The 16,081-nt window shown below is 42.2% G+C and overlaps 1 protein-coding gene and 1 pseudogene across 12 annotated transcripts in view; both read left to right on the forward strand.

The window, feature by feature from the left end:
• Positions 1-16,081, forward strand: part of ARHGAP6 (Rho GTPase activating protein 6) — a 485,744-nt gene that overhangs the window by 390,393 nt on the left and 79,270 nt on the right. For all 12 annotated transcript variants that reach the window (XR_009560698.1, XR_009560700.1, XM_030845191.3 and 9 more), the window contains exon 2: positions 8,803-8,962. Coding sequence is in view for 10 of the 12 variants with exons in the window: in XM_030845191.3 (XP_030701051.1) it covers positions 8,803-8,962 (160 nt within the window). In the remaining 2 variants the exon portion in view is untranslated. The remainder of the gene's footprint in view (positions 1-8,802; positions 8,963-16,081) is intronic.
• On the forward strand, positions 4,796-5,584 carry LOC132594541 (zinc finger CCHC domain-containing protein 17 pseudogene; annotated as a pseudogene).

Here is a 16,081-nt window from a genome sequence, read left to right on the forward strand (position 1 = left end):
CATTTGGGTCACTTTCAACCTCACATTTACGAAATTGAAACAAATTAGAAATCATCCACTTTCAACCTAAAAAAAAAAGTCCTATGACAGCCACTCAAAAACTGGATCCAGAGAGCCTGAAAATGAGTCATCCGTTTATGAGATAAACAGTCACCAAAGAAAAATCTGGACTGGAATGTGCGTTTGAGAATGAGGAACCACCAGAAACACATCCTAGGCTGTGCCGGTGGGCTTTGGCACGCGTCTGGCGGCTTGTTTAGTACTTCATGGCCCACGTGATGAGGGTCACAGGGCAACATTGACCCTTATGTTTGTGTCTTCCTGCTCATAAGACATCTGACATATGAGCGTGAGTGTCACAGATTCATTATTCCTCAGGGCCGATATTTTTACACTTATTTTCTGCCCTCATATACCGGCATTTCGGGGCTCAACAACAGGCTCTGTTTCAAAAGACTGTTTCTTAGCAGTTTATTCAAATCCAGAAGACGTCTTCCCTCATAGATACGATATTACCTGAGTTGGTTAGTTTCCAATTTCTTATTGAACTCATGATGCATGTGATTCATGTAGTCCCTAGACTGACAAATATTTATTGCTTGTGAATTATTTATTCTTCAGTGATAATTAATTGCCAGGTAGTATCTTGGATACTGGGAACACCCAGGTCAGTAAAGCAGACAGGCTTCTTGCCCCCATGAATCTAGCTGATGTGTGTCACTCACGATGCAGAGCGCGAGGGACTGGGTCTCTGCCACATGGTAGTAGATGCTAAAGAAGTATGTGTAGCGCCCTAAATGATCCCAATCTCTTTATATCAAGGGTTGGCAGACTGCAGCCAGTGGGCCAGATCCAGCCTGCTGCCTGTTTTTGTATGACCTGCGTGCCTAGAATGGTCATTACATTCTTAAATGGTTGAAAAAAATCAAAAGAATAATATTTTGTGACTTGAAAATTAGATGAGATTAGAATTTTAGTGTCTGTGAGTAAAATTTTATTGGAACTTTTGTTTACACGTGGTTTATGGCTGCCTTTGTGCTACATTGGCAGAACTGGGTAGCTGTGACAAAGACTCTATGAACCACAAGCCTGAAATATTTTCTATGTGTAACTTTCTAAAATTCTATTTAGTGGGGGAAGTGCTTTCGAAATTCCAGTCTTGGAACCTCTCCAGTTCAAATCATTGGTGGTGGTGCCTGTAGTATGAAGCAGCACTGTAGCACCAGGAAAGAGGGCGATAAAAATCTGATGGGAGGTCAACACCTACTTTCTTAAATGTCTGGGAGCTTATCCTCATCTGAACTCAATCCCCTTGACCTTCACCAACCTTCTCTTCTAATGCTCCCTCCTACTGCTTCTCTGTTACATTTCCTATTGCTGATGTAACAAATTACCATAAACTTAAAACATGAGAAATTTAATGTCTTACAGTTCTGGAGGTCAGTGTCACTCAGCTGAAATCAAAGGCTGCATCCTCTGGAGACTCTGGGGGGAATGTGTGCCTTGTCTTCTCCAGCTTTTGCAAAAGCTGCCTGCATTTCTTGGCTTATGGCTCCTTCCTCCGTCTTTAAAGCTGTCAGCCTAGTATCCTCAAATCCCTCTCTCTCTCTCTCTCTCTCTCTCTCTCTCTCTCTCTCTCTCTCTCTCTCTCTCTCTCTCTCTCTCTCACACACACACACACACACACACACACACACAGAGCCACCTCTGCCTCTCTCTGGTAAGGACTCTTATGATTACGTTGGACTCATCTGGATAACCCAGAATGACCTCCCTATCTCAGGATCCTTTAACTTAATCCCATCTGCAAAGTTCCCTTTGCCAGGTAAGGTAACATATTCACAGGTTCTAGGAATTAAGATGTGGCCGTCTTATCATTCTGTCTGCCACACCTCCTATCCAGTAACTCCATACTATACGTCTCTCTACCTCTGCAGAACAAAACGCAGGCTGAAGGGCATCTCAAGCTTTGTATCCACCAGCCTGGATATTGTAGTGGCTAAGAGCATAGGCTTTAGAATCTGAGTGTCTGGTTCAAGTCGTTTGTTGTTGTTGTTGTTGTTCAATAAAGGAAAGCAGATGGTGCTTACTCCTGAGTGTCTTAAAGCTCACATTTTGTTTCAAAAAATAACATCTTGTGGTAAAATTGCATCTTTCTTTGGTGGCGAACTTCTTGAATTTTCTAGGAACAGCAGACTTACTGCAACCCAACCTGAATCTGATCAACCCTGGAGCGCAGTGGTTCTCAGTCCTGGCTGCATGAGTCAGTCAATCAGGAAACCAAAAAAAAAGCGTGCTCAACGGCAGAGCAGACACCTGCCTCAGAACCTCTGCGAGGTCATTAGTGTCATCTCTTTCTTTCCTCATGTTTGACAATTTTCGTAATATAAAGGCAAACATATTTTACGCCCAGAAACACTGTGACCCCTAGGAATTCTAGAAAGAGGCCACTGAGGAGATGTGGAAACCTCATGGATTTGCTCGGCGACTCCCCGCAGCTCTGGTCTGTGTGGTTCCCACGGGTGCCGCATCTGGGGACTCCGTCCTCAGCTGTAGCAACCTGAAGGGAGAGGTGAGAAGGCGGAAGAGAAACAGGCTGAGTTTAGATTTTAGACTTCTAGGTACTTCATTGCGAATACTCTGATTTGAACCTTGGGATAATTTGGATAAACCTTGGGTGAATGTTTTGAGAAAGGACTCTTTAAACAAATTAATTTTAAAAGATGATGCAGACTGAAATTAGGAATGTGGATGCATTCGACCAAGTAACTTATTGTGAGCCAACACTAAATTATCACGCCTTAAAAAGCAATACAACTGTAGTTTTAAGACATGTTCGCAGAGTTTCCCGGCCATTGTGTTGTGACATTTACTTGACCGTATGTGCAAAATGTCTATATTGCATTAAGGATAAAAATAAAAATGAAGAACGCTGTTCTATGTCATTTAGGGCAGGCACTGATAGCTCTTGACTTTATCGCAAGATACTATGAATGAATATGGTTTTAACCTGTCAGTTAATTGTGTTAATTTGATAATTTCCCAAAAATGGACCTCACGTATTTCCAACTTTAAAAAACATGTTGAAATCGCATGTGCTTAATCTGAAAAAAATCATTAAAATTCACAATGGTAGAAATATAGATTGGGAGCGGTGAGAAAATTGGGACACAGGGGAAGATGCAGATTATTTGATGTATTCATGACTGCTGATTGGCAGGTGGCAAAAGACAATGAGATGGCGGAGGGTGGAGGGTGATGAACTGGAGTGGCCCGTCCAGACTTTTCCAGGGCTGTGTGAACACTTCAGGCTTCAGTTATTCACGTTTGCGGTATAAAATGGATTATGAAGCATCTTGGTCCATTACCCATAATCAAAAATGTAACTGATATTTTTTAAGATGCCACACATTTGATAATAGGTAGCTTTGGAGATACCTTTGAAGTCCCTCTTTGTTAATTATTTGATGACCTTCTCTCCCAAGAAAATTGTTTTTTCAGCCATGTGCTAAGGATGGGTTTAAGAACCAGTTGGCTCTGGGGACAGTATTACCTCCTTTGTGAAATGACTCTTCCAAAGCCTGATGAATGCAGCTGCCCTGCTTTCAAGAAAGCGCCACACTCTTTTCTCTTTCTGGGATTTGGCTGTAGCCTTCTCCTGAGCCATCAGCTGCTATAAGAACTAAAGTCTTAGGAGACAACAACTCCATAAATTCAAGTCATTACAAGTAGACCAAGCCTTTTCTCTCTTTTGGCTGATAATTCCAAATTTACCAAAGAATTTTAAAAGTCTACGAAGTTAAGAGCCACGGGCTATGATGTATAATGGACTCAGAGAAATTGAAAGCATCACATCTTCACTTTTTCATTATGCTAAGTGTAGGCATTTGTGAGCAGTTTCCAGAACTATGTATTACTTGATTGCGTTGGAACTGTTCTAGTTGGGAGAAGAAAATGAAGACTCAAGAAAGATGCAAACTGGCCTGATTCTGTTTTGCCAGATTTGGTCATGTGTTTTCTTTCTTTCTTTCTTAGAGATAAAATATCACTTTCCGAATGTCACATTTGAACGTCTTTCTTCTCCCTTCTGCTCTTCCTCATCTTGGTGATTTAGTGTACCATCCTCCCAGTTGCTCAAGCCAGAAGTGTTTAAGTCATCCGAGATTACTCCTTCCCTACCCTCCACTACATACAATTTGTCCCCAGGCATCTCGTGGTTCTTCGTATCTCCCTATCTGTCCAAATTTGAATCAGCGTCATACCTAGCCCAGTGGCTCTTCTGATCTCTGCATCTTTGGCTTGCACCCTCCCTCAATTCCCTTGGAAATGTGTTTCCAGTCATCTGATCACGTTCCTCTCTTACTCAAGGTTCCTTAATGACTAGCCATCACCTGCTGAATAAATCCAATCTGCTTTGCAAAGCCTGCCGAGAAAGCCCTCCAGGATATGGCCCTGAGTTCTGCGTGGCTTCGCCCCCTGCTCTTTCCTTCCGTCTAGCCTTGTAATTTCCCCCAAACAAGGCCGTTCTCTCAAATTCATTTGCCTTGGCACCTTTGTTCCAATGTTGCATTTCTACAGAGCAAACCCTTATTCCTCTTATTCAATGTACAGGTCTCCTGGGAAACGCTGCCTTCTTATAAAGCTTTCCTTGATCCCCAGGTAGATGTCAAAGCCTTTCTCCTAGGCATCCCATTGCACTTGGTACTTACTCCTAGTATCATAATCTCTGTATTTCATGGACCGAGTGTGTTCTTCCTACCAAAATGTAACTCCTTAAGAACAAGGACTGGCTGCGGCGTGGAGACCGGATGCTGACACCGAGACACTTGAATTAGCTTTAGCAGAAGAGAAATGGAGGAACCATAGAACATTAAGGATGAATTCAGGAAGACCCGAGACCATGGAGAACTTGCCTGCTCTCTACACTATTTTCCAAGGAGAGGTTGCTATGGTGACAGACTGTGGAGGCAAGTCAAAATCCCAGGCTGTCGGAAGCAAGGTCTGGTCCATCGAACTCACATGTCATCCTGTCGCGTGGATAAGCCCTCTGAGATAGTAGATGTCGGAGAGAAGGTGTGGGTGAAGCTTATCGGACGAGAGATGAAAAGGGAAAGGATAAAAGTATCCCTCTCCGTGAAAGCTGTCAACCAAGGGACTGGGAAGGACCTTGACGCCAACAACGTTATCATTGAGCAATGAGAGAGGCAGAGGCAGTCCTTCCAGGATTACACTGGGCAGAAGATCACCCTCGAGGCTGTCCTGAACACTACCTGCAAGGAGTGTGGCTGTAAAGGCCACTTTGCAAAGCATTGTTTCATGCAACCAGGTGGGAGCAAGTACTCTCTGATACCTAATGAGAGAGAGGAGAAGGAAGAGGCAAAATCAGCAGAGTTTGAAAAGCCTGACCCCACGAGAAATTCTTCTAGAAAAAGAAAGAAGGAAAAGGAGAAAAAGAAACATAGAGACAGGAAGTCATCTGACTCTGACAGCTCGGACTCTGAGAGTGACACACAAGAGGGCAAGGCACACTTCAAAAGACAGCAAGGCAGCAAAGAAGAAAAAGAAGAAGCAGCACAAGGAGTGAGAGTGGAGAGAGTGGAGGGGGTGGTGGAGAGAAGGAACCAGGAGCCTTGTGCCTTGAAGCCCTGGCTCCTGCAAAGACTCAGTAGTGAGAATATGGCCTTCCACCCCATTGACTCCTCTCCCATGGGAGATGGCTTCCCCTCCTGCCACAGGCAGGTTTGGGAGATATCAAAAGTATCTGCCTGAATGAGTTCTTTCCTTATCACTCCAGTCCCTTTGCAAGTGACCCCTGCAGCTGACCCATTCATTCACCCAACTTCCTTCATTCAGCAGGAGGTCCTATTACCCTCTTCCAGCTGCCACCGCCAGAGCCAGACTCCTGTACAGGAGTCCAGGCTAGGGCCACAGGTACTGCTGTGGAGGTGAGTCTGTCTGTAGTTGGAGAACAGAGTGATTGGCCCCTCCCTGTTGGCCTGCCTTGGGCTGATTGGTGGGTGGTCTCTGCTGTATCCAACACAGGGGCAGAGGGAGACTGGCAGTACTAGGGAGAACATGGTAAGAAGTGGTGCTCACTTTTTCCATTCCCCCTGACATGATTCTACTGTGTTAGAAGTGACAGCCAGTGGTCACAGCCAGAAAACCATTGTTTGCAGTGACTGAGCTTGTGTGTGACGTTCCGCCCGATCACTGAACCAGACAGCTCAAGCCACGATCATTGCTTTACTTTGTATTTACTACAATGTGAGTCAGTTGGTTCCCAAAAAAAAAAGAACGAGGACTGTGTTGTCATTTTGACAATCCCAAGCCTAATACTGTTTCTAGCACGTAATAGGTGCTCATTGAACTTCGTTTGAATTAATTATGCAGGAGGTCATACTAAATAAAAATAAAATGTGTCTTCTAGGGATTGATTAATTTTATTTCAGTCATGAGCTATTGTTCAAAGGTTGGCAAACTACAGCCCACTGTCCAAATCCAGCCTTCCACCTGTTTCTGTAAATGAAGTTTGACTGGCGCGCAGCCACACCCATTCATTCATAAACTGTCTACGGTTGCTCTCATGCCACAAAGGCAGATCTGAGTAGTTTTGACAGAGACCACATGGCCCACAAGTCCTGAAATATTTACTGTCTGGCCTTTTACAGAAAAAGATAGCCAACCCCTGCTACAGATACTAGAGCCCGTCGGAGGGCATATTTTTAAATGCATTTAAAGAATAGATATGTAATTCCATTTTGACACTTCAAGCAGCCGCGGGCTCCCTTAGATACCTAGACTTCATATTTAAAAATCCCCAGCTCATCTGGAACTTCCCATTTGGGTGAGGGGAAAGCAATTCACTGATGTCGTACCTGTGGTGCCCTAATCTTAAAGGGTGTGAGTGAGAGGTACACCCAACACTTAAGTCCCCAGTTCCTGTCTAAACTTGTGGTTAGTCCAGCTATACCAAAAAAAAAAAAAAAAAGAAAGAAAAAAATCCAAAATACACTGGGCCTGGAAGAATGTTCTTCAGTTCACCGAACGTGACTGCAGCCTACCCGCTTTGCCTACATTTATGCACTCACTCCTCGGCCCTGACGCATTCCCACACCCTGTTCCCTGTGCCCCTCCTGGGTCCCTGGTACCCCTCCTTCTCACCCACTGGGTGCAGATGCACAGGTGTGAAGGCAAACAAACAAAAATTCCTCATCTCCTTGAAGCTCTGCTCAAACCTGGACTTCCCTGTGAGGTCTTTCCCACCCCTTCCACCTAACAGTGTAAATCCCTGTCCTCTACTCACACTGCCGGCCCCTTCCCTGCTTTTTGTTCCTTCCTTAGCAGTTATCATTACTTAACACGCTACATTCTTTACTTACCCTTGTTTATTTTCTGCCCCTACTAGAGTATGATATCTCCATTTGTTAAATAAATCCGTGAAATCCCAGATAAAGAGGAAAAAAATAACAGAATTAACACAGTGCCGTTCACTCTTTGGAATGAACCTTCTAGGCAGGAATTTGCTACCAGTAGGGAACAAAGGTGTCTTAGCAGTCGCTGGGGCCAGCCTTTCTGTCTCTCTTCTTTAAGGTGAATAGTGAGGATGGTGAAGTCTTCTGGGATTCCTTAAATGTTCCCCACATCCGCAAGAAGTCCCTGGCAGTGTCTGTAGGGCCCAGCACTATTCCTTCTCCCACAATTTTTCTTGATTGTTAACGAAGCAGTAGATACCTCTTCACAGCTGTTGTGCCCTGGTTGATATCTGTGATTCGTAGGAATTCCTCCTCAGTGAGGGGACATTGGGCTTCCGAGGATTGTGAAGGATTGTTTCTTAGGTCATCGTTTTCTCACTGTCTGCATCAAGGGTAGAGATATTCACTGTCAGAGGTGTGAAATCAGACGTGTGTGTGTGAGCACACAGATAGCCTCAGGATTGTGGGAATCTTTGCTTTGATTCTTCGATGTGGAGTATTTTAGCATCAAACGTCTCTGTAAATATGTGTAGCTTTTATTGATCATATCTCTATACTTACTGTGATCAAAAGAGCTCATTAGACTGCTCTAAATAGAAACTCAGTGGTTACAATTTAGCATAGAATTTAAAAGCCTAAGATGTTTTAGCTGGAGTCCTGGTTAGTTTCAAATCTTGTAAGTTTTACAATTTGGCGAAAACTACTTAACCTTCCTAAGCCTCAATTTATTCTATATTATATTATATTATATTTATATATACTATATATTACTATAATATCAACATAATGTATCCTAAGTGTATATTACAATAATGTATCGTAAGTATGAGTTATATATAATAATAATATATTGTGTCATATATAATAAATATACTAGATTGTATTATTATATAGAGGAAGTAACTAAAGAGCCCTTGGCACTTTGTTGGTACACGGTAGGCTATCAGTATACGTTTCCCCTCCTATGTCTAGTGCGCACAATGGCAGTTAGCGGTAGTTTTTCCTGTTACTGAGAAAGAAAAGCCGAAAAGTTCCCATGTGTTCCCATGAGAGAGGGGAGGCAGGACCCTTGAAGCATCTTCCCACATAGCTTTCTTTGCATCATTTTATGGGATCAGATGACCTAGCAGATACTCCAGATTTTGATGTTGGCAGTTGACTGAGTAAATCCACAGTTAAGTAAGAGTGGATTTGATTTCAGGGGTTGAGAGCCAATTTGGGAACGTGAAAATGAAGTTTGCTTGACGTTATGACCGATTGAGAGAGAGGCTGAGGCTTGCGAGTCGTAGATTACTGTGTGACCCTTGATGTGCTTCCCCTTGATCTGCAGGGTGACTTCACGTGGAACAGTATGTCGGGTCGCAGCGTACGGCTGAGGTCAGTCTCCATCCAGAGCCTCTCAGAGCTGGAGCGAGCCCGGCTGCAGGAAGTGGCTTTTTATCAGCTGCAGCAGGACTGTGACCTGAGCTGTCAGATCACCATTCCCAAAGGTAAGGCCCCATCTGCCATCACATGGGGGATGCTGGAAGTCACACGTCTGCTCTGCCACAGCCCCAAGCTGCAGAGTCTTCTCAACCCCACTGTTAACACAGGGAGGAAGTTGTAGCTTCTGGGTCACCGGCTGGCGCTGGCAACCATTTTGAAAGATGTGTTCAAGTGGGACAGTTTACATGTCGACTATTATGTGTATTTAAAGGGAAGATCAACTTGGGGCATTAAAGGGGAAAGCCATGTGTATCTCAACGGTCTACGTGGCTTCAGCACACTTAAAAAGAAGTTTCAGAAAGGTCAACTTAAAGGGTTAGAAGAAAAACCATGTCTATCTCAATATGATTTCAAAATAAGCAGTTGAAAAGAATGTTTTAACCATCTGTTAAACTTCTCATTTGACCTTATGCAAACTCAGAATCAGTGATTATACCAACGTTAACTCATTTTTATCCAGTCTTTCACCTGGCCTGTCTCTGTTGGGGTTCACCACTATGACACTGGAGCCAGTGCAGGCCTGGTTGTCTGATGTTTTTACAAACACAGATCCTGATTCTGATAAAGATGAGAAGCATGTATTTGAAATCCTTTGATCTGTAAAGCCTGTTTCTGAAAGTTGACTATCTTCTATAAAGATACTTTTTAATGTGTATTCGTGTGTAGCCGTAAGGTAATTTGAGGTGAAGTGAAAAGCTGTGATGTTATACAAATAGAGTAAACCTGCCGTAAAAACGCAACATTGGCTGCTGTGCCTAAAACTTAAAGGAAAGCAGGAGAGGGATAGCAAGCATCTGAAAGCTAGAAGGTTGCCTTGGAAGATTTCAGTATCTGCAGAACTTCTCCTTTGTTTTCTTTTTTTAGGGAGTTGAGGGGATGCTTCATGAATATTCATCAAATCATTCATTTCATATATACACACATACACATAGATACGTAGTTCTCAACCAGGGATGGCTTTCCCCCATTCCCCAGGTAAAATTCAGCAATGTCTGGCTCCACTTTCAGTTTTCACAGCTTGGAGGAAGGACGCAGCTGACATCTACTGCATGGAAGCCAGGGATGCTGTTAGACATCCTGCAGTACACTGGACAGTCCCCCACAGCAAGCATTGTCAGGGCCCAAGGGCCCAAGTGGAGAGGCTGAGCAACCTTAATACACACATGAACACGTGTGCTCGCATTCCGTCAACAGCAGTGTTGGTGGAGCTGTTTTCTTGGCTCACCTGTGTCCGATGGAAAGGGCACTGGCTTGGGAGTGTGAAGACCAGAATATGAGGACTTGTCCGGTCACCCCCTCCCCCCTCCACATGTGAGCTTGGGCAATTTACCTCTGTAGTAGGAGGCTCGGTTTTGTTGACTAGAAAGAGTAGCACAAAGACAGTGACCACACGGAACTTTTTATTGGATGATGGCTCTTAGGGCCACTTTTATTCTTTTTTTTAAAAAAATGGAAGTGTAGTTGATTTACAATGTTATATTAGTTTCAAGTGAACATCATAGTGACTCAGTATTTTTACAGATTGTACTCCATTAAAAGTTATTACAAGATAAGACATGGGGAGTGGACTTGAGGACACGGGGACGGGGAGGGGTGGGCTGGGACAACGTGAGAGAGTGTCACAGACATATATACACTACCGAATGTAGAATGGATAGCTAGTGGGAAGCAGCCGCATAGCACAGGGAGATCAGCTTGGAGCTTTGTGACCACCTAGAGGGGTGGGATAGGGAGGGTGGGAGGGAGACACAAGAGGGAGGGGATATGGGGATATATGTATACATATAGCTGATTCACTTTGTTATACAGCAGAAGCTAAGACACCACTGTAGAGCAATTATACTCCAATAAAGATGTTGAAAAAAAGAAGTTATTACAAGATAATGGCTCTAATTCCCTGTGCTGTACAATATATCTTTGTTGCTTACCTATTTTTTACATAGTACTTTATATCTCTTAATCCCTTACCCCAGTCTTGCCCCTCTCCCTTCCCACTCCACACTGGTAACCACTAGTTTGTTTTCTGTATCTGTGAGTCTGTTTCTGTTTTGCTATATACATTCATTTGTTTTAGTTTTTAGATTCCACATATGTGATATCATACAGTATTTGTCTTTCTCTGTCTGACTTATTTCACTAAACATAAGATTCTCTAAGTCCATCCACATTGCTTCAAATGGCAGAATTTCATTCTTTTATGGCTGAGTAATATTCCATTCTCTCTATATGCCACATCTTATTTATCCACTCATCTGTTGTGAATACTTCAGTTGCTTCCATATCTTGGCAATTGTAAATAATTCTGCTGTGAACATTGGGGTGCATGTACCTTTTTAAAATTTTTTCCAGATATATACTAGAGTGGAATTCATGGATCTTATGGTAGTTCTATTTTTAGTTTTCTATTTTTAGCAGCCTCCATACTGTTTTCCACAGGGCTGTACCAATTTACATTCCCACCAACAGTGTAGGAGGGTTTCTTTTTCTCCATATCCTTACCAACATTTATTACTTGTAGACTTTTTGATGAGAACCATTTTACAGGTGTGAAGTGATGTCTCATTGTGATTTTGATTTGCATTTGCCTGATGATTAGCGATGTTGAGCATCTTTTCATCTGCCTCTTGGCCATCTGCATTTCCTCTTTGGAAAGATGTCTATTCATGTCTTCTGCCCATTTTTAAATTGGGCTTTTTTTTTTGATGTTGCGCTGTTTTTATATGTTGGATATTAACCCCTTATTGATCATATCATTTGCAAAAATTTTCTCCCATTCCATAGGTTGTCTTTTCATTTTTGTCAATGGTTTCCTTTACAGTGCAAAAACAAAAAGTTTAATTAGGCCCCATTTGTTTATTTTTACTTTTATTTCTTTTGCCTTAGGAGACAGATCCAAGAAAATATTGCTGTGATTTATGTCAAAGAATGTTCTATGAGCTTTATGATTTCAGGTCTTATAGTTAAGTCTTTAATCCATTTTGAGTTTATTTTTGTATATGGTGTGAGGAAATGTTCTAATGTCGTTCATTTACATGTAGCTGTTAAATTTTCCCAGCACCACTTATTGAAGAGACTGTCTTTTCTCCATTGTATATTCTTGCCTCCTTTGTCAGAGATTAATTGACCAGAGGTGTGTGGGTTTATTTCTTGGCTCTCTCTATGTGTCTGGTTTTGTGTCAGTACCACGCTGTTTTGATTACTGTAGTTTTGTAGTATAGTCTAAAGACTGGGCAAGTGATACCTCCAACTTTGTTCTTTTTTCTCCAGATTGCTTTGGCAACTCCAGGTCTTTGTGGTTCCATATACATTTTTGGATTATTTGTTCTAGTTCTGTGAAAAATGTCTTGGGTATTTTGACAGGGATTGCATTAAATCTGTAGATTGCTTTGGATTGTATGGCCATTATAACAATATTAATTCTTCCAATCCAAGAGCACAGGCTATTTTTCCATTTCTTTGTATCATCTTCAATTTTCTTCATCAGTGTTTTAGTTTTCAGAGTCAAGGTCTTTCATCTCCTTGGTTAAGTTTATTCCTAAGTATTTTATTCTTTTTGATGTGATTTTAAATGGGATTGATTTTCACATTCTCTTTCTGATAGTTTGTTATTACTGTGTAGAAAAGCAACAGATTTCTGTATATTAATCCTGTATCTTGCAGCTTTACTGAATTCATTTATTAGTTTTAATAGTATGTTGGTGGAGACTTTAGGGGTTTCTTTTTTATTTATTTATTTGTGGCTGTATTGGGTCTTCATTGCTGCACACGGGCTTTCTCTAGTTGCAGTGGGCAGGGGCTACTCTTCGTTGCGGTGTGCGGGCTTCTCATTGTGGTGGCTTCTCTTGTTGCAGAGCACAGGCTCCAGGCCCACGGGCTCAGTAGTTGTGGCTCATGGGCTTTAGAGCACCGGCTCAGTAGTTGTGGGGCATGGGCTTTGTTGCTCCGCGACATGTGGGATCTTCCCGGAACAGGGCTGGAACCCGTGTCCACTGCATTGGCAGGAGGATTCTTAACCACTGTGCCACCAGGGAAGTCCCTGGGTGGGTTTTCTGTATAAAGTATCATGTCCTCTGCAAATAGTGACAGTTTTACTTCTTCCCTTCCAATTTGGATGCCTTTAATTTCTTTTCCTTGTCTGATGGCTGTGTTCAGCACTTCCAATATTGTGTTAAATAGAAGCGGCAAGAGGGGCCACTTTCATTCTTTAAGCTGGAATCTCGGACTCTGCTGGAGGTCATGAAAGAGTTCAGGAGAAGGGAGAGGTAGGTTAGGCCAAGAGGCTGGTGGACAGGCACATTTCACTGCCTGATGCCTGGCTCCCTTGGCTTCCTCACCATGTGCTACTTGACACCACAACCACAGCCAGTTCCTTCCAAGAGGAAATTCCTACCCCTGTTATATCTTTTCATACTAATGTAACACAGAGATCCTCAGGTCAAGTAAGAAGAAAATCCCTTTGGCAGTGGGTGAAAAATGAGTGCTAATCACCATCAGGCCAGGTTTCTGCTTCTCCCTAAGACCTTCTCATTCTGCCTCATCTTGTCTTGGTTTGGTTTTAGGGTGGAGATGAGGCCTGCCCTCGCCTCCCCATTAACTCACAAGGTGGCCCAGGTGGGGCCCAATCGTCCTGTGTCCCTTTTACAAGAACAGATGTTCTTTCAGTTCCTAAGAAAAATTTTTAATAGAAATGTTTCTGGCAAACCAAATTTATAGTGAAGGGAATGATGACTCTAAAAAGTTATGTGAAAACCAGATTGGATGCACATCAGATGAGATACCAAGGAAAAAATATTCTTTGTAGCTTTGTTTTTAAATCCAGTTAATTTGATGTTTCTCTTTGTTCGTGCTTTTTATAGAGTCCACTAAATAAATAACCTTTACCAAACAGAGAATTTTATAAAACTTATCTGCTAGAAGCTCTGTCTCCATTGCTTATTTATGAGACTATGTTGGTCCTAGTACATTCAGGGAAAGATTTGTTCTATCAAGATATGCAAAGATATTTGGGTTACAGGAGTTATTTTGATATTTTCCATCAAAGTAGGAGCTAACGGTTTACAAATAATTTCTTACTTACGAAGGAGAGAAGGAACTAGGTGGCTGGGTGGAAAAAACAGACATCAGCAAAGAGTTCTGAAACGATTGTTTTGGGCAGATGATTATAGACATTGAATGTTTACCAAGATCCTTCAAATGCATGGGCGGTGCTGAGTGCTATGATGGCAGCTCTGGTCCGAGGGTAGCCACTTGGTTCCATGTAAACCCCTAAGTGGAGGTTCTAAACAGGGTTCATATTCACTGTATGAATAATTTACTCAGGAACATAAATAGTTGCCGGGGCCTAGAACCTAATGAGATAGTGAGTACAATGAAAATGGAAACATACTCTTGTTCTTTGCCACGTTAGGATGACTGTAGGAATTTGTTTACGGGTATCTGTTTGGAGGACCCTCTTCCTCTATGAGACTGGTGCTCCCAGGGCTCAGGTGAATGATAATATAACATATTCATCAGCTGCTGGTATCCACCATAGAGAGGGAAGAATAGAAGATTGGTGGGTTGGGAAATTACTGGGGTTATTCCCAGTGGTGGGATCCAAGGCACAGGTAGAGAGTTTGACCTCCTCCTGAGCTTTAGTAGTAGGTGGACATTGGTTATATGGGTACAGATGTAGGTAGATTAGAAGATGATGGGAGAGCATATGGAATTTCACTCCAGATTGCCTCTTCACTCACAGCAAAATAGGAAACGATTTCATCTGCTAGGAGCGGCGCTGGGAAGGAGGTCCTAGAGGTTTGAGGAAAGAGGAGAGGAATGGAAAAGAGGGAAGCTGATGGACCAGCAATGTTGCAGGATTGCAGGGCAGCCCTAAAGGTCTATTTGAGGTTAGTAGCTGGGAATTTAAATTGCAAAATAAACATCTGGGCAGCTAAACACTGCTAAAGCAAACACACCATTTTGTAGTTTGAGTTTCCCAGCCCTGTTTAATCCAAATTTCCTCTCAGTAGAGTTAGGATTTTCTGGTTGAGTTCAATAATGGTAGAGAGGGACATGGCAGTTGAGAGTATATCTGTGGTAGGCAGAATACTGGACCCCTCAAAGATGGCCTGGAACCTTTGAATATTTACCTCACATGCCAAAGCGAACTTTGCAGATGTGATCAACTCAGGTCCTTGAGACAGCAAGATTATCCTGGACTATCTGGGAGGGTCCAAACTAATCACATGAGTACGAAAAAGCAGAGAAACTTTCCCATCTGAGAGAGATACGACTTTGGAGGAATGGTCAGAGAGATGTAGTGTTGCTGGCTTTGATGATGGAGGAAGGGGCCATGAGCCAAGGAATGCAGGAGGCCTCTAGAAGCTAAAAAAGGCAAGGAAACAGATTGTCCCTAGAGCCTCTAGAGAGGAATGCAACCCTGCTGACACCTTGATTTTAGCCCAGTGAGACCCATTTCAGACTTCTTGTCTCCAGAAATGTCAGATAATAAATTTGAGTTGTTTAAGCCACTAAGTTTGTGGTCATTTGTTACAGCAGCCCTAAGAAACTAATACAGTATTCAAGGGAATGATTATAATCTCAGACTATGGACTCTAAGTTGAATGAGAAGTCAGAAATAAATATAAAAGACATATTTTTCTTGAATAAAAAGAATCAACAATATAAAGACGTAAATTGTGTCGTAAATTATCTATAAACTGAATGTGATTCCAAAAAACATACCGACAGAATTTGTTTTTGTAATATCACTAAATTGATCTAAACATCATCTTGGCGAATAATTATATGAGAGTAAGTAGGCAGGGGAAAATCTGAAGAAGAGGTCAAATGGAAATTATCCCTATCCATTTATTAAAATGTCATAGAACTAAAGCAGTTAAAAGAATATTGTACTGCTTCACAGTAGGTAGATCAATGGGAGACAGTAGGGTTCAGAACTGAGCTAAAATAAATGAGAACTTATGACATAAATATTGCATTTCTTGTCAGGGGGAAATGATGGCTTAGTATTGTATTTGTGACAATGAGACAGCCATTGAGGAGAAAAATCAGGATTCTGACCTTACTCCTTACATCCAAATAAACTGATGTGGAAGGAAGATTTGAAGATTTAAAAAATGAAA

This window comes from Globicephala melas, chromosome X, assembly GCF_963455315.2.
Source record: "Globicephala melas chromosome X, mGloMel1.2, whole genome shotgun sequence".
NCBI lineage: Eukaryota > Metazoa > Chordata > Mammalia > Artiodactyla > Delphinidae > Globicephala > Globicephala melas.